This window comes from Malaclemys terrapin, chromosome 5 (genome assembly GCF_027887155.1).
Source record: "Malaclemys terrapin pileata isolate rMalTer1 chromosome 5, rMalTer1.hap1, whole genome shotgun sequence".
NCBI lineage: Eukaryota > Metazoa > Chordata > Testudines > Emydidae > Malaclemys > Malaclemys terrapin.
In genome coordinates this window covers 72817003-72835190 of record NC_071509.1, presented here as the reverse complement: position 1 = coordinate 72835190, position 18188 = coordinate 72817003, and the positions used below count along the sequence as shown (strand labels likewise).

Here is an 18188-nt window from a genome sequence, read left to right as displayed (position 1 = left end):
TATGAAGAAAAAGTTAACACTGTACTCTTTGGCTGAGAGACCAAGTCTGGGGAGTGGTCATGCCAAATAAAACCAATACTGTGTAAGAAAGCTCTTTTTTTCTTACATGTTCTTCCCAAGCTTTCTTCTCTCTTTCATATGCCTCCTTTCTCTTTCGCTCTAGTTGCTCTTTCAGAACTGCAGCTCGCGCATTTGCTTGGGCCTGCAAATAAGAAAAAAGAATAGGCTTCAATCCAATCTCATCAGCAGTTCTCCAACTTCTTCATTCTGCAGACCACTTCAAATGAAACATCCCAGATCAGGGGTTGGTAAATTTTTTGGCTTTAGGACCACATCAGGATCCCTAAACTGTATGGAGGGCCAGGTAGGGAAGGCTGTGTCTCCCCAAACAGCCTGGCCCCCTCCCACTTTCCACCCCGACTGCCCCCCTTACAGCCCCCGACCCATCCACCTCCACCCCTGCTTCTTGTCCCCTGACCGCCCCCCCTCCTGGGACCCCCTTATCCTTAACCACCCCTCTGGAACCCCACCCCCTATCCAACCCCTCCGCTCCCTGCCCCCTGACTGCACCCCAGAACCCCCTGTCCCTTATCCAAGCCCCCTGCTCCCCACCCCCTTACCATGCTGCATCAGGACTGGCAGCCATGCTGCCCGGCCACAGCCAGCCATGCCGCCGCGCTACAAGGCAGAAGTTTGCAGCCCTGTCACCCAGAGCACTGGCAGCATGTGAGCTGAGGCTGCAGGGGAGGGGGCACAGCAGGGAGGGGCCGGGGGCTAGCCTCCCTGGCCGGGAGCTCAAGGGCTAGGCAGGATGGTCCTGTGGGCCAAATGTGGCCCGTGGGCCATAGTTCGCCCAGCTCTGTCCCAGATGCTCAGTTCTTCAATTCTCAACATATGACACTTCGCATGTCAAATATGAGAACTAATGTCATATTCAGAAAACACCCAATAATACAAAATAGTTCCACATAAAAGTTGGTGAACTACGTAAGTCTTTTCAAGACAATCCATCCTGCCCCAAGTATATTTTTTAAAAGGAGATTCTAATGTCAAAATGTCCTTGTACACTTTTAATACAAACAAAATGGAAATAAAAACCTTGAAATAAAGCAGCATTAAGATGAATTTTTCAATACAGAAGTTCAAGGTCATGGTTTCTACAGAAAACCATAACTATGTTAAAATAAACATTAAATGAAACATTTTGCATTTCTGTATATAATACATATACAGAAGAGACCAAAATTAGTTGCTTTAATCATAATAGAACAGTCACATTGTTTTCACAATGCACATTTCCCCCCATCAACTTTAAAGGACACATACATAGTATTGGTGTGATATAGATAGTTATTGTTACAAGAGACCATGGAGCAGAATTCAGACTAAAAGCTCTGAACTCTGTAGACCTCCTGTAGAACAGAAAGCTAAAAACTTTGCTAGAGAAATATAATTATGAAATTAAGCCATGATGCCTTATTCACAACAACATTTATGGCAGGCTTGAAGACAAAGAATACAAGAGCATCTGGAAAGTCTTTTCTTGCCTGTACTCAATTAACTCAACCCTTCCCTTCTCTCCACAAAACAAAATAGACAAATTATTCATGGTGCATTCAGTCTTCCTCCTTTTCCACATCACAGCATTTCCATCATGCCCACACCAAACTGTCTTCAGAACCAAGACTAACAGTGAGAAAAGCTTCACTCAAAATGTAGCTTTTTTTTTTTTTAAATGAACATGTCACAGTGTAAGTGACCAAAAATAAGCTTTAGTATTGAAGTACACCTCTACCCCAATATAATGCAACCCGATATAACACGAATTCTGATATAACGCGATGAAGCAGCACTCGGGGGGGGGAGCACTTCGGCGGATCAAAGCAAGTTTGATATAACGCAGTTTCACCTATAACGCGGTAAGATTTTTTGGCTCCCGAGTACAGCGTTATATCAGGGTAGAGGTGTAACATGTCAACTTTATAGTTTTGTTACTGCAATACAATTCAAAGTATTTAATAATTCTATCTTTCACAAAAGTGTACACAAACCTATTGTCTGTGTTGGAAGAATTAAGTTAAATGATTAGTTTAAACTCAAACTACTCAGACTAATTTACTTTTACATGTCCATCAGACTTCTCCACAACAACCTGAAGCTAAATGAAGAATGGTCCATAGTGCATACTTCTAGAGAATGTATGTTTTGCTACAGAAAAATACAACTCCTCTTCATATATACAGAGGGTGTCATTAAAACACAGATTCATGCATTACAGTATTTAATGTTTTATCTATCCTTACAATGAGAAATACCAAATATATGGTAATGTAGTGTAGCTACTGCAAATAACAAATGTACAATTTTAAAACTGTGCCACTGTATTCCTATTCTACCGCCTGATTCAATCCAAATAGAAGAATATTAAGTGGATTTTAAAGAATTTATTCTAAACCTCTTTTTTCCCATTACCTTTAGTGCTTCAATTTTTTTGCGTCTCAATTCTGCTTCTTCACTTGCTTCTTGTCCATCAGAAATGTCAGCTTCATTCTACAAAGTAAGAGTTCTTAAAAGTGAGCAAGTCATAGTTAGCTCACTGATTTACAGATCTGAAGGCCAGAAGGGAGCACTGTGATCAGCTTGTCTGATTACCTGCATAACACAGGCCATAAAATTTCACTCAGTAATTCCTGTGGTTGAACTGGAACACATCTTTTATGAACAAATCCAGTCTTTAAATTGCAAGTTTGGAATTTTTACAAACCAAAAGAAAACAATTCTTTAAGTGGGCTGTAGCCCATGAAAGCTTATGCTCAAATAAATTTGTGAGTCTCTAAGGTGCCACAAATACTCCTGTTCTTTTTACCTTTAAACCAGTTACACTGTAAATGCATACAGAATTTGTTTCCAATAAGATCAATAACCACATTAACACAATATTAAGGTTGAAAAGCTTAGCACTCACGAAATCAGAAATTTAAGCATGCATGCACAACTTTAACTCTGCCTGTATACATTACAAAGCCATCTCTAATTATGCCATCACATATTATTAAACTGTATTTAACATAAAACTATTTATGAAAAAGGCAGCAGATTGGGCAAAGTCTGAGATACTGTATACCCTTTGCCTAAGCACAACAAGCAGCAGAGTGCCTATCACTAAGTGGCGCACAAGCATTACAGGAGAGGCATATGTTAAACCTCAGGAATTTAGCTTCTGCCATCATAGCTAAAGTCTTGGTAATGGAAGTGGGCTCCGGGCCTACTAACTAGGAGAAAAACTGTATGCACCACTGGGCAACTAAAAGATAAGCTAACTAACAAAAAACTAAATACTACTAGAGTGGCAGAGAAGTATGAATACACCACGAGAATTCTGTTTCAGTGATACAGAGAATAAGATAGAACTGAGGGACAACTGGGACCTCCTTTGCTCTTTATGCCTTATGAGGAAAAAGGGGTGTGAAGACATCCAGGGTGCAGCTGTGGCCCCAAAAACAATCCTGGTCAAAAGAATCAGATCTCATATGCGTGAGGCACAAGCACATCAGAAGTAGAAGCCATATGAACAATTACTTGAAGAAGCCATGTTAGCTTAAGTGAACACAGTATTCTAATAGACACACACACAAGGAATCAGAGTTCAGATTGAGCATTGAGTCTTAACTTTTAGATTTTATGACTTGAGTGCTTAACTGTACAACCTTAACACTGCATTGGCAGGGTTCTTTCACATGGCATTTCTATGGAGTTTTAAAAGTAGCAAGTATTTTTAAAGGAAAGAATCCCCAGTTCTAATAGGCAACAGGCAACAAATGTAAATAGTGCTTTACCAACGTAATTGGTAAGCTTCACACTTGTAGCTTTAACATTCACTAGTTAGTAAAAGATTGATTAGCATAATCAAACATTTTCAGACCTGCATAAATATACAGCCTTAAGAGCAGTTTAAAAATTCTTAATATGTACTCTGCCCCTCTTGGCCCTTAGGATTCCCCCGGGTTCCTTGGTTGTAACCCTGTATCATGGCAGTTTTTTGGCCATTTAAACTGATCCAAATCAATTTCCATTTTAAATCGGTTGATGGCATTTCAATGCCTTAGGCTGGTTTAAAGAACAAAATACACAAATTAAGGATACAGCAAGAAGGCAAAGCCAGACAAGAATGAAAAAATAGGTATTAGTACTCAAAGAGTACATCAGCTGTATTTTTTCCAAACTTCAGCAGTTTTTTTGTAGAATCTTCTTTAAAAGATAGTGGTTCCTGGGTTGTTTTTTCTCTTTCCATTACTTTTTAAGAATAAGAAAGTTTCGCACTCTTACTCCACAAGGGCTATATGGATCTGCTCATACTTAATGAAAAAAGATTCACTTCTAGATAAAGCCTCAACATGGAAAATGTCAGCCTAAAAGGTGTATTTTTTTTTTAAAGGGAAAATTACACCTGCATAAAAAGATCTCACAAATAGTCTAGAGCCTTTCACTACTAACTCCTCAAAGCCTTTAAGAGTTATTTTTGTCCAACCTTTTCTCCACGAAGTTTAGCTTTAATCTGCTGGCGTTCATTGAAGTTTTGAAGTCGAATCTGTCTTAATCTTGCCAAGTATTCCTATATGAAAAAGGAAGCAAAAGTTTCAACTAAAAGGAAACAATGAGTTTTGCATTTTGTATCTAAATTCATATGGTTCCACAAAAAGGTCAAAATAAAGGAAAAACTACTGCTATTGCTAAATTAACATTAATTTCTAAAAGAAATCCAGCTGATTTCTTCTCTAATGAAATGAACGAAAACCATAACTAATGTTCCACAATATTAAATTTGGTAGGCTTAAGGTTATTAAGACTGGTAAGATCTGGGGAACTAGGAGTAGTTGTATTTATTACCAAAAGAATGGAAATAGGGGTTGGGATTTTGTTTTTGTCTGGGATGTTTGTGTTTATTTAAAAGAAAATAAATGTTTTTTTTTCTTTTTGAAAGAAGACTTATGTAGACAGCTATTACTAAGACTATTGAGCAACAAACTCTAGGACTATATACACATTAATTCCTGGGGATCTATGAAGTTCTTATATTTGTTATAAATTATAAACCATGCAGGAAAACAAGGCAGAGGCAAAGTCAAAGTGATGCTATTTTGTGATGAAGGTGGCAAACATGCGGGTAGCATACCTCTTCCTCCTTGTTTCTGGATTTCCTTCCTCTTGCAGAAATGGGCCTGCCTCCATAGATAGCTGCCAGGTTTTGCAGTGTACCCTGTTCACCATTTAATGTATCAAGTTTAAGAATGACTAGGGCCAGAACATTATCTAGCTTATCCAACAATAACTGCATTAAATTTCTTATGGGAAACATAGATGACTTTCAGCTCTTATGAACTTCCCTGACAAAAGTCTTATTTACAAGAAACATTTAATAGTAATAATCAAAACCACTGAGTAATCAAAGAGAAAGCCTCAGAGCATTCTAATATATTAGATTTTTATACATATTTAGCTCCCTCTTCTGATCTCCCTGTGTGTCTAGTCTTCTCTAGCTAAATCTTTTATATTATAAATTCTCTGGGGTATGGGCTTTCTTTTTACTTGTCTTTTGCACCATCTTCAGCACATAGGTGACAATAATAATGCATTCTTCAGCTAAACCTAGAATATCTAATATTTTTATTTTAGTTTTAAATGTAAAATATTAATAGCTCATGGAAATTTTATTCATATCAATAGTTAAACTATTTATATATACTAATCTAAGTACTCATCACAGCATTTACTAGATTTAAAAATAGAGTTGTATTGTTAACTGACCACTAGAAACATATTTTGCTTTTCCCTGCACTTCCAAAGTGTTTTCATACCAGAAAAATAAATAAAAATAAGAGAGGTATTTCTTGTTAAAAAACAAACAAAAAAAAAAAACAACATCATTTGTAATCCAATTAAAATGTTTGGTTTCATGACATTTGTTAAACAAAAACACAAAGAGCATATACGAACACTGGTTTTTCCACCAATCCAACCAGTATCAATGTTGGCTACAACAAATATGAAATCCTATTTTAAAATCAGAAAAGTCACAACTGTGAAAGAGAAAGTAAATGTTTTGAACTGTAAATAAGAAACACAGTAAAATTGCCTGGACTGCACAGACAAATCCAGGGAACATATTGCCTAACTGTTACCAACAAAAGTTAAAAACTCCTTAATTTAATTACCAGTTCTTACGGAACTGCAGCCCCAAACTAGCGACCCTTTATTCACACCACACCAAAAATCAGACTACTTGTGCAAGAAAGGGTTTCATGATAGTAACTTTTGCAAACACACACACACACACACACACACACACACACAAAAACTAAGGAAGCCAATAATTAAAAGCACAATGGAGTTCACAATATAATAAAGCTCTTCAAGACAACTGCACAAAAACTTTAAAAGTTTACATTTTTCAACAGTGAGGTGGCAGTCACTTCTACTTCTGCTTGAAATTTGAAAAAAACCTGAACAGTAATTCTAATTTGCACAGACAGCCAATTCACTCAAGACTGTCCCATTAGTCAAAACAAAAACTTAAAATAAAACGGAGGTGCATATAATGAGATGCCCCTGGGTGGGTCATCAGCATGGGGAATCAAATCCGGGACATCTGGTTCTAAAAGTATAAGTCTCTACAGCTTGAGCTAAAAAACCCATATTTGTTAACACAAAGTCAGTAACTGACTTGTAAATCTCTATGTGGTCCTACCACTAGAAAGGAATATAGCACCATGCTGGGTACAAGTTATATGCTCCCACTGGCTGAGGAAACAGAGGTCCACACAGCTCAAATTCCTATAGAGGTCACTATTTGTAATGTGATTTCGCAGGTAAGTTTTTGGCAGGTGAGGAAGATCAGACCTGAGACATCTGGATTCAAGTAGTTCAAAGAGTGTAGCAGACTGTAGTGATCCCATTACTAGAGAAGGACTGCACAGCACAAGAAGCCTGGGTTACATAAGATGGAGATCTGCCATGACCAGATGGAATTCTGATCTCAATTTAGGATAGGAATGTTTCTAACAGTTAACCCTTTCAAACTACAACAGCTGAGCTGAATGGAGAGTTTTCCAAATATTATCACAATGGGGGAAGTGGAGAGGGGAAGAGAGAGGGGGGATTTAAATTCCCAACTCTTATAAAGCTGGGTAACACATGGTACCTATTGGCTTTACAAAAAGGCTCACTGTCACCTCAAATTGCTTAAGTCTGCTTTTCATGTTTATATTTAAATTAGCTTAAAATTATGTCTGGTGGCTTTGGAGCCATGGCGTTTTAGATTAGAAGTTGTCTCTAAGTGAGAAAGTGGAAGTAAAAGCTTTAATTTATTTAGGTATCTAATTAGACACACTCAATTATACTTCATTCAGTGTTTCACAGTTGAGTTCCTCTCAGAATATGAATATTAGAACCCTGTATTGCAAGGAACTGGATTTTATAATGCAGGATAGCAATGCAAATTCATTAATAGTCTAGGCCAGAAACACATTACTCACAGTAAGGATGGTTGAGGGGTCTGTCAGTTCAGTTATTGAGCCTCGAGACTTTTAGCTAAAACACAATCTAGGTCTACTACATTTATCTGAGGTCTGGTTTGGTATCTTTATTTGAGTCATAGTCCAACTCCTAAAAAGCCAGTGTTCACATCATTAAATCTCACACATTAATTAAGCAATCTTGGTGATTTCTTCTCTATTATATTACATGAATTGCAACCGAAACCAAGGACTGAATGTATATCAAACACTGAACTCATCCCTGAACAGTGAGCCTTTTCCTAAACTAATGTAGACCATTTTTGTCATGAAGGTCACTTGTTGATCTGAGTTATGGTTTTGAAAGGTGTAATCTGTCTTCATGCCACCTTAGACAAAGACACTGACAGAAGCCTCTTAAGGATGCTTCACTACCTTACACATCAGCAAAGGGGAGTGTAGCAATCATCAAAATTGAAACAAATAAGATGTATAAGGAATTTGCCTGCTGGCAGCAAAATTAGCCCTGAAATGAAGAAGTGACCAGTAAAAGAATACTCTGAGATTCAGTAATACCCGAGTAAGGGGACTCATTTACAGCATCGTTGTCCCTTTGACTCAACCGCAACAAGACTACAACCAGCTCCACCTGGGTCTAAAGGACAATAATATTGTAACGGAACCCCTGATTTGGTTGTATTTGTGGTGTGGACTGGTGTTAGAAAACACAAATCCCTCTGCCTATTCAAAAATGAACATAGTTCAACTGAACAATGGAACAGTCTTAAGTAAATAAAAGTTATTCAGTGAAGCTGCAGTATTGCGAAAAACTTTCCAAAGGAGTATTACATTTATAATTAAACAACTAGTTGGACACAAAAAGGTAACTCATCTACATGTTGTACCACTGTTCAGAAGTTTTAACCTCCATGAAAGGTTAAAACTATTTGTTGATTTTAACTTTGATGTTGAGAGTTTATACATACGTTTAAAGTATATCTAGTAAAAATTATTTTAATGTACTTAGGTTATTGTAAATCAAGCAAAAGTAGACATAGTGGACAAACTATCGTAAACTGCTAGCTGCTGAACAATGCACACAGTTAACATAATGAATTTTAAATGTACCTATCAATGTAAACATTATTTTCCAGTTCTTATCTACTCAAATTTATAACTTCAAAATAAAATTTTTAAAACTCCTTCAATATGCAACTGTTACTATAAGATAATCAGCAACAGTTAAAAGTACTTTTTTAAAATGTCATCTGACAATTAATCATAAAACCAGAGAGTAAAATGTTTGACAATGAAACACTATATCTCACTTTTCAAAAGGATCTATATTCATAACTAACCATTATTAATATAGTAAAATAAATATGAAGACCAAAGCCCATACCATATGTCCTTCAGCACGAGCTTTGTTTTGCATAGCTTCCCTCTTTCGTTGCCAGAATTCTTCAACTTGGTTTGCTCTTTCTGCTGCTACCCATCCTCTTTGCCTGAGTAATTGGAACATATCCCAATTAAAAGTTTCTGAATGCCACATTCAAAATGAATGTATTCACATACAACAACAACAGGAGAACAAAGAAGTCAACATTCTGCGAAGGCACCATCTAATAACACCTTTTTACCAACCAAAACAAAACATAGTCATTTCAAGCTCACTTGGTTTGTCCCCACTTTTGAAAAAGCAATTACAACCCACAATGTTTTCCATTCACACAGTGGGGGTCTTACAACTTCGCTAATGTGGTTATTTTTACTAGAGCGTGAAATTATTCCAGAGGTTCTCAAATTGTAGTGTGTCGATCAGTAGCAGTCCATAGAATACTTGAAGATGGTCTGCAGACAGCTGGCTGGTCACTTGGCACTGACTGCTCCTTATTTCCAGCTGCTAAACATCATTAAAAGATGGCCAAAGATACAATACTTTAATGTGTAAGCACAATTGCTGTAGTTGCCAAGGGGTGTTATGCAACTGCAAATGGGACGTGGTACATGCAAGTCTGACTTGGAAAGGAAATGGTGTATGAGATGTGGTCTATCCCATGGTAAAGTTTGATAACTACTGTTCACTTCATATTAACTGACTTGTGAGATAAAGAAATTCTGCCTCAATGCTATATCACTCAATCATGTTAGCTTATATTACAATTTTGCAGCACAAGTGTTTTCCCAAACAGGAAACTACTTTTCCAAAGACTAAAAATAAGACAACAAGGCTGTCATGGCAAAGGCAGCACTCAGATATTAAGATATAGAAAATAACATGATAAAATATTTTTTTAAAAGAAAAAGTATGAATTTAGACAAAAATGACAAAAAGTATAATGGTTACAGTACCAATCTGGTGATTTATCACACATTAGAAATGTTAAAAAGGTGAATGAAATAACGTTGTAATGCAAAGATATTTCGGTTTTATTCCTGAGGATTTTACAAGTGAATCAATTATGGTTGCATCATGTTTTCCAGTTAGGTTTGCATTTCTCCCTCATTCCTCTGTGCTACCTAAGGCTGTAATATCAAACTGCAAAATGTCAGGTTCCAACACCCCCTGACCCATTTGTAACCCTGTTTTCTCTGGTGGCAGACAAGCTTGAAATCATGCCATTGGAAACAATAGTGTTCCAACTATCTCCAGAAATATAGTGTAAGTCCGAAATTTCATTGTTTTTTGATGCTGTGCAAGACAAAGTAATATCATACCTAGAAAACTGTCAATTAGACTAAATACAAATTTCATAATAAAATAAAAGTACATATCTAGTGTACAATAGTACTGTGTACAGCCAAAGTGATAATTAACATACAATACCAAAGAAAAAATAAACATTGTTCTACTACAAAAGTAAGCATCTTGAGCTCCAAAAACCATGTGGTATAGTTCAGTCTTTTTGAAGTTTTAGTGCACACAAAGATTATTATTTACGGTATGCTGTAAGCATGATGAAAACTAACTAAAAATAAATGTCATTTTTATGAGGCTCTAGAACTACATCTAGCCAACCAGAAGAAGCTTGTTTATGATCATATATTGTACAAATGTCTATATTTGACAGGCAGCAAGGTTCACTCAAATATCACTAGTAATACGAATTTGTAATCATTTATACCCACAATGTGCACTGCAGGAATGGAATATATTATACAAAGACAATAGTTTTAAGATCTAGTGAAAGGCTCTGTTAAACTACATATAAGGTTTTTCAGTCACTTTTAGATATGTGCATGAACTAATTTAAAAATAAATACAACTGAACTACTGTTGTTCTTTTAGCAAGATTCTTGCTTTAACCAACCATCTACTCTCATATCCTTGCAGTTCACCTTTAGTTGTAACCATCACACACAAGGGAACTATTACTAAGTTAAACAGTGTAATACTTATAGGCAATACACTGAACATTTCACACATTTTTGAGGATAATATCATGGTTTAAGTCCAAAAATGATCCAATGAAAACACTCTGAAAAGGTGAGATCTAGAAGCGATCATATTCAACCCTATTCTGTCCCCACCCTGGTTGGCCTTAATTTCTTTAAATCTTTTTGGCCCTAACTAGACTTGAAAAAAATAGTTAACATTTGAAACCATATTAGTTAACATGAGATGTTTAACGGACATGTTTTTAAGCACTAATGTAGACAGGATTTAAACCTTTAAAATATTTTGGCTGGTCATATTCACACTAGTATTTAAAGATGCTGGTTAAAATATGTTAGCTAACATGTTTTAACCAGCATTTTTAAAAACCACAACCCATTTTCCTAGTCTAGTCTGGCCTGGGGAGAGGGAGGGAGGGAGGGAAATGGGGAGAGGGGATGGAAGAAATTAAGTCAGATGGTAGCACATGTAGCTGAGTAGATGCTCAGTTACTGGGTGCAGCAGGAAAAACATTAACTACATCACAAAGACTCAAGTTACTGCATAGGAAACAGTAACCAAAACAGTGAATGTCATTACCATCATCATGGCAAATCCTAAAAGGAAATGGCCTCCTTGCAGATCAAACACCACCCACTTCAATCTCTGGCAAAAGTGCTGTAGGTGATCTTGGCAGTACATTGGAATGCTTACTGTGACACCGAAACTTCTGGTGCCCAACATGGTTGCTGGCCATGCAGTGGCACTCTGATACAAATGCTTTGAAATTCAACTGTGTTGCACTAACATCCATACAAGAAAGCTGCTGGAACCAAACCAGTGCTAGTGGAGGCAGTTGTTGGGTTTGGCTTCATTTTTGATCGTTTTCTGCCACTTGATATGAAGCTGATGAAAACGAGAAGAATTGCACGCATCAATCTGGTGTTCTTCAGCCTTGCTCAGCGCCCATGTTTCACTTCGATTCTAACACCTGAATACTCTCTTCATTAACACTCCTTTGATCTAGGGTTATTTAATTAAAAGTAGACTGTAGAAATAACGTAATAGCAAAAACCGCATGATATAGGCAGATGAAAACAATACAATCAACATCTCCTTTCATTTCTATTAGCATACGAATTAATTCGTTTGAATGCATACTAACACTTAACACTTCTTTAATGTTCACATACAAATTAATTGTCCTGAGACACTGACATGCACTGGCACCTGGCCTGTCAGCCTCACAGAACATTCCCTAGAGAAGCTATAGAGGTAGACAGTACCCTGGTGGAGTGAGCATACAGCTTGTCAGGCGACTGCATGTCCACTGGTTGGTAACATGATCTAATGCACTGGACAATCCAACTAAAAATTCTCCCTGTAGAAACAACTTGCCCTTTGACCCTCCCGGGGTAAGCAAGAAAGAGCCTGGGTGACTTCCAGAAGGATTTTGTTTTGTCCTGGTAGAATAAAATGGCTCTACATACATCAAGAGTACACAATCTTTGCTCTGGTCTACCAGCATGACACTTGGTAAAGAATACAAGTAAGTGGATGATTTCATTAGTGTGGAATTCAGACACCAACTTCAGGAAGAAGTCTTTGAGACCACATTCCAGATTGTCATTATGAATGATAGTATAACATTTATAGTAGAAGATGGCTCTGCTATCTGGGTTTGCATTCTCCAACTTCTAGCAGACTTGACTGCCAAGAGGAAGGCCAATTTCATAGAAAGGTAGGGTAAAGGGCATGTAACCACAGGCTAGAAGGGGGGGAACCACCAGCTTCAGAAGGACAAAGTTAAGATCCCAAGTTGGGGCCAGACTTCTGACAAGTAAGAATAGCCTCAAGATGCTCTTCAGTATAGGGGAAGACTGATGCTGTAAAGCTCCATTTGTAAATCTAGAGAAGTACGTGGACCTAGTGGAAGTTTTCCTGCTATTAATAAGGATTTTCTAAATATCATGTGAGCAGACCAACTCCACTAGTGTCAACCAGCCAGCATTCACGCTACCAGGTGGAGAACACTCATGTTTGGTGCAAAAGGTCAAGCCCCAGTTGTGGACTACAAAATTGAGGATGGAGTCTAGGGGGACTGATGGTACCAGGGAGAGGTTGTGGAAGTCCCTGAACCACATTTGTGTCAGTCACAACGCTATGAGGATTACTATGTGAAGGGTTAAAATCCCTGTGCATTTTATATAACAACCTGGTATATGGATTGTGCCAGCTCTTTTCCAGACCCAAAGTCCAGAGTTTGGTCAAGAGACCAGAGGCCTAGCAAACAGCGATCAACTAAGAGAAAGCTGGAGTAAACAGATAACCTTGCTTTTGCTAAAGTAAGCCTAGCTAGCAAATTGCCAGGTGTTGGATCTGAGTACTGAATAATTGTGTCTTATTAAGAGTTGCAAATTGAACAAAGCAGCCCTGTTTCTGTTGTGTTAGTTTCTTTTGTAGGTAAATGTTCTTCCCACATATCCAACCTTTAGTTTATGAAAGGTTAGAACATGTCAGTATAAAATATGGCCTCCTCCCGCCTCCCTTTCCCAGGGACCAATGCCTGCCTTAAGACACGAAGGAGACAATCTTCATTGCCATATACTTTCACTGTTTCTTTGCTTTAACCCCTAGGAATATATCTGTTGGACAATCAGAGGAGTTGCTTCATTCCTATGGACCCCAAATCAGAATTCAACATATTTTATTATTTACTTATTTTATACTAATACATTTATCAAAGTATTAATTAAATTTTAACTCATTAACTTGAGACCATGGGTGGAGACATTATGTAACCTTTTAACCATTGGCTGCTGCGCTATCTTGTCTTGCTGCTAGACCTATCCGGGGCTGTGGAACTGCCTACCCAGTCACTTTCCCCCGCCCATAAAAAAGTCCATATATTCTATTGTAATCAATTGAGTAACAGTGTCTCTGAGCCTAACAAGCTAGGTGACACTCCGACCGCTCTGTATGTAATAAACTCCTCTGCTTGACCTCTACACGGTGTGGATTTATGTTCCTTCACTCTGGTTTTCTCTTGCCTGTTCTTCTGCAGAACACTGGGAAGCAGGGGGATGAGAGGGAACATATTTAGGCCTTCTATTCAAGGGAGGAGAAAGATTCCGAAAAAAAGCTGGGAATGTGGCATCCCCATGAACAGAAGCGGGGACACTTGTTCTGCTTTCCCCAAGAGGTCCTTGTGGGTCGGAGTCCCCCAAAAAGTTAAAGGTGTCCTGAAGGACTCTTAGGTGGCACAACTACTAGTGGCTGTCACAAAAATGCCTGCTCAGGCCATCTCCCCTCATGTTGTCCACTCCTGGGAGATAGCTGACAAGGTAATGTTGTGTGACAAAAACCCAGAGTTAAATGGCCTCTTGGTAGAAGGCCAAGGACCTGACCCCTCCTCATCTGTTTAAATAAGACAGCTGCCATGTTGTCAGACATTACCAAGACTGATTGGCACTGAATGTCCAGAAAGAAGGCTATGCATGCTGTGGGCATAGTCATGATTTCTAGAACAGCGATGTGCAGGGCCCGTTCTGTGATGGACCACAGGCCCTAAATTTTTAAGTTCCCCATTTGAGTCCCACATCCAAGTAAGGAGGCAACAGTGATGATAGTCCTTCAGGGTGAACTGGGCTGTAAGGATCCCTCTTGCAAATGTTGCACTGGTCATTCTCCCAGTCCAGTGACTGAAGGATTGACAAGGGGAGATGCTGTGACAGGTGTGATAAATATCTTGAATAAACCTTACTGAATTAAACTTGAATTCAGCAACGCTGAATTTTAGGAATTCATTGTATTTAAAATGCAAAGTGTTTATGTACTATTGAGGGACTGTATGTATTTCCATAGGGGAGAGGGACTACAGCCCTCCAGGAACTAATAAAGGTGGGTGTGGTTAGGCAAATTCACTTGAGTTTAACACCTCCAGAGGGCTACCACTATTTGGAGAGGGTATGCTGGTTTAAACTGGATTCTTCATGGCCATCAGACAAAGAAAGGACTGTTGGTTCAACAGCCTGAGTTAAAACTGACTCAGGGTCTTCTTTCTGATCCAGCAAATAGACAGGACCTCTGATCCAAGCGAAGCATCAATCAGGGAAGGGATAGGTCTTTGGCCCATTTGGGTGCTTGTTTTGATGAACTTGAAGCTACAGAAAAAAAAAATCTCAGAGTGAAGTTTGAAGGACTAAGCACCAAACAAAGCCCTTGTTGGAGTGCGCGGGGGAGATTTCTGGTAAGTTTATTAGCATGTATGTAAGTTATTTTATTGTTTTTAATATGTTTTCTCTGTAATGCTTTTACCTTAAGACGACAAGTGCTTGCATAGAAAGAACTGTGTGGTAACTTAACTGTTGGCATTACATAGCTTACCATCTCTGAGAGAAGCAAATCAGGCCTGCTTAGGCAATCTATCATTTGGGGAATAACAGTGTAGGCAGGGAACTGTTCAATCTGGAAATACCCCAGTCAGAAGGGAGGAAGATGCAAGACTCTGCCCAACAGAGGTGATGGCTGGATGATCAAGAGGGAATAAAGTTTCAGTTGCTCTGAACTATGATAACCTTGACTGGATGGCATCTTCTTGGCCAGAAAGCCAAGGATAACCATGCTTTAAGTGGCCAGAAGCAGAGTCCAGTGTATGAAACAACAAAATATATATGCTGCCACGAGACCCAGAAGCCTGAGGCAAATCCTTACCCATGTGAGGGGGTGGGGACTGCAGGTGAGAGCAGATATAGTATTTTATAGGAAATCTGTCAGGCGGCAAGTTGGCAGTCACAAGACCTGTGCCGAATACAGTCCCAATGAATTCTATTTATCAAATAGGATTTAAATATAGGCTTCATTTTGTTCCCAAGGAGGTCTAGACACAATGTGGCCCCTGACAAGCCAGTCAACCAAGTCTGGGAACACCTGAATGCCCACCCTTGTTAAGTAAGGTGCGACTACTGCAAGGCACTCAATGAAAACACAAGGTGCTGTCAAAAGCCTGAAGGGCAGATCCCAATATTGGTAATATTTGTTGTTCAACACATACCTCAGAAAACACTTGTGCACTTGGGGAATCACGATGTAGAAGTATGCATCCTTGAGGTCAAGAGAAACTACTTGTCCTTCTGGACCAGAGAGGGAATGATGGATCCAAGGGAGACCAACTTGAGCTTGATAAAAGTATTGAAAGCTCTGACATCTAGAATCAGACGAAACACCCTGACTTCTTGGGAGTAAAGAAATACCTTGACTAGAAGCCCCTTCCCTTGCATTGAGGGGGAACTTCTATCGCACCCAGAACCAGAAGTGGCTATGCTTCATGTTGAAGCAGAGTCTCATGAGAGGGCTCCCTTAAGAGGGTCAGGAAGGAACTGGATAGCACAGCCTTTCTGGACCACATCCAAAACACAATCATCTGAGGAGATGCTGGATCAGGTCTGTTGAAAGCAAGCCAGACAGTTGTCAAAAGGAAGAGAGGGTAAAGAACATAGAATAACTGGTATGCTGTCCTCAAGCACCAAGTCAAGTATGCTACCTGGTCAGTGCCATTCTGGGAGATGTAACAGAGAGGTTGCCCCCTGGCAGATTTCCTTCTCAAGGGCCACTGTCTGCCTCCCTGGGCTTTGAGTGTTCTATACTGGAAGAAGGGCTGATGTTGATAGGTAGAGTCTTTTCCATAGGGATTGGCACCAACAGTCCTGATACCAGGCTAGATCAGTACTAGGTTTTGGCAACAGCCATAGATTCATCGAGAAGGACAAGATCAGTTTAACTGATACTGCAGAGCTCGAACACCTTCCTGGAGAGGATTGGCAACTTCGTTTGAGTCAAAAGACAAGAAGGAACCACTTCTTGAAAAAGGGGGTGCTCCTCCCATAGGCATAAGGGGCACTTGGCCCAAAGACAGGGGCAAGAAGGTTACTGAATCCAGGAACCTTAGTGGAATCAGAGGAGGGTACAGTTCTAAAAGGCATAGTGGTGACAGGCCTGGCAAAGTAGTCTTAGGTGATGATATGCCTGGTACTAGGATAGAGCTTCTGCCCAGTACCATGGCTGCCTGTGGCCATTCTGATGCCTTGGTACCAAGGACACCAAAATGACCACGGACACAGTTGTCAGGGCTTCTAGTATGGTGGTTCTGTTCTGCTAGTACAGGCTCCAATGCTCAAGGAACTTTTAAGTTTTGAAACACTTTTAATGACCAACAGCCCGGTGGTCTGAGGCCTTGCAGTCAGAACTGGAGAGGGTAATTTTTACCTTTTCTCCTTAGAAGACATGCAACGTGTCTCTATGCTTTCTAGATGAGGAAGGCACAGCTTGGGAGAGTCTTAGGCAGACGCCAGGGCAGAAGTTGAAGCCCTCTGGACTTCAAAAGCCTAGGCACTTGGAGTCCAGGGTCATCACTGCTTTATAATAAACACCCTCTGGCGTGCCTCTCTTGAGCACTGGGTCTGCTTTGAGAAGGACCTACAAATTTCACAGCACTCCGCAACATGCCCCTTACCGAGGGAGAACAGACACCTCACAGGATGAGCAGTTCTTAAAGCCTAGGGATTTCCCATGGTCAGCCATGGTAGGCAACATCACCAGCGACGGAGGAAGAGAACTCTTCTTCCTCTAAGGCATCCTGAAGAGATGCCTACTGAAAAAAATGCTGTAAATCGCTGAAGGAAAAAAGTTTGTTGGAGGGAGTAGTTCCAACAAGTACCACCAGTGGTAGAGAAGGAACGGTCTCTCGCAGGAAAGTTCCACCCTTTACACCTTCACCAAGCATACAAGGAAGGGAAGGACACATGCATCATCCCATTAGATACAGCTGACTAGAAATTTCTTCTATGTGCATGCACTGGATATACATTCAACTAATATGGAATATGTATATGGACTAGCTCTCAAAGAAGAACCACAGCTATCTTTCAAGCATCCTCAAGCACCTGCAATGATGCTGCCCAAATATTTGGCACTTGCCACATACTTGATGTCCTATCCGAGCAGGTTAATACAGAGCTGGGTGTAAACTGAAGCTGGAGGCTGCTTGCTAGTGGGGAGGAGGAGCTGGAGGGTTCCGGGAAGCTGCAGTTCTCAGCATGCCCTGAAGGAAGGAGGCAGCATGTAGGAAACTCCACACAAGTCCAGGATGCAGCATCAGGCTGCTTCTCCGTCTGGATCCCTGGGCTCTGTGGGTGGATTACGGGGAGCGGGTGTCTGGCCTTGGGGAGGCCCCTGTGACTGGGCACTGAGGGTGGGCATGGCTGGGGAGAGGGTGCAAGTGTCTAGGCTGGGTGGGGGTGAGC

General features: G+C 39.8%; 1 protein-coding gene across 4 annotated transcripts in view; it reads right to left on the bottom strand.

Annotated features, from left to right (window-relative positions):
- NEK1 (NIMA related kinase 1) overlaps positions 1-18188 on the bottom strand; it is a 128829-nt gene that overhangs the window by 61885 nt on the left and 48756 nt on the right. For 2 of the 4 annotated variants that reach the window (XM_054030468.1, XM_054030470.1), the window contains 5 exons: positions 8914-9016; positions 5174-5257; positions 4529-4612; positions 2473-2550; positions 107-202 (listed from right to left, as the gene is read on the bottom strand). In XM_054030468.1, the coding sequence (XP_053886443.1) occupies positions 107-202; positions 2473-2550; positions 4529-4612; positions 5174-5257; positions 8914-9016 (445 nt within the window). The remainder of the gene's footprint in view (positions 1-106; positions 203-2472; positions 2551-4528; positions 4613-5173; positions 5258-8913; positions 9017-18188) is intronic. The other 2 variants (XM_054030469.1, XM_054030471.1) reach the window with 1 other exon arrangement.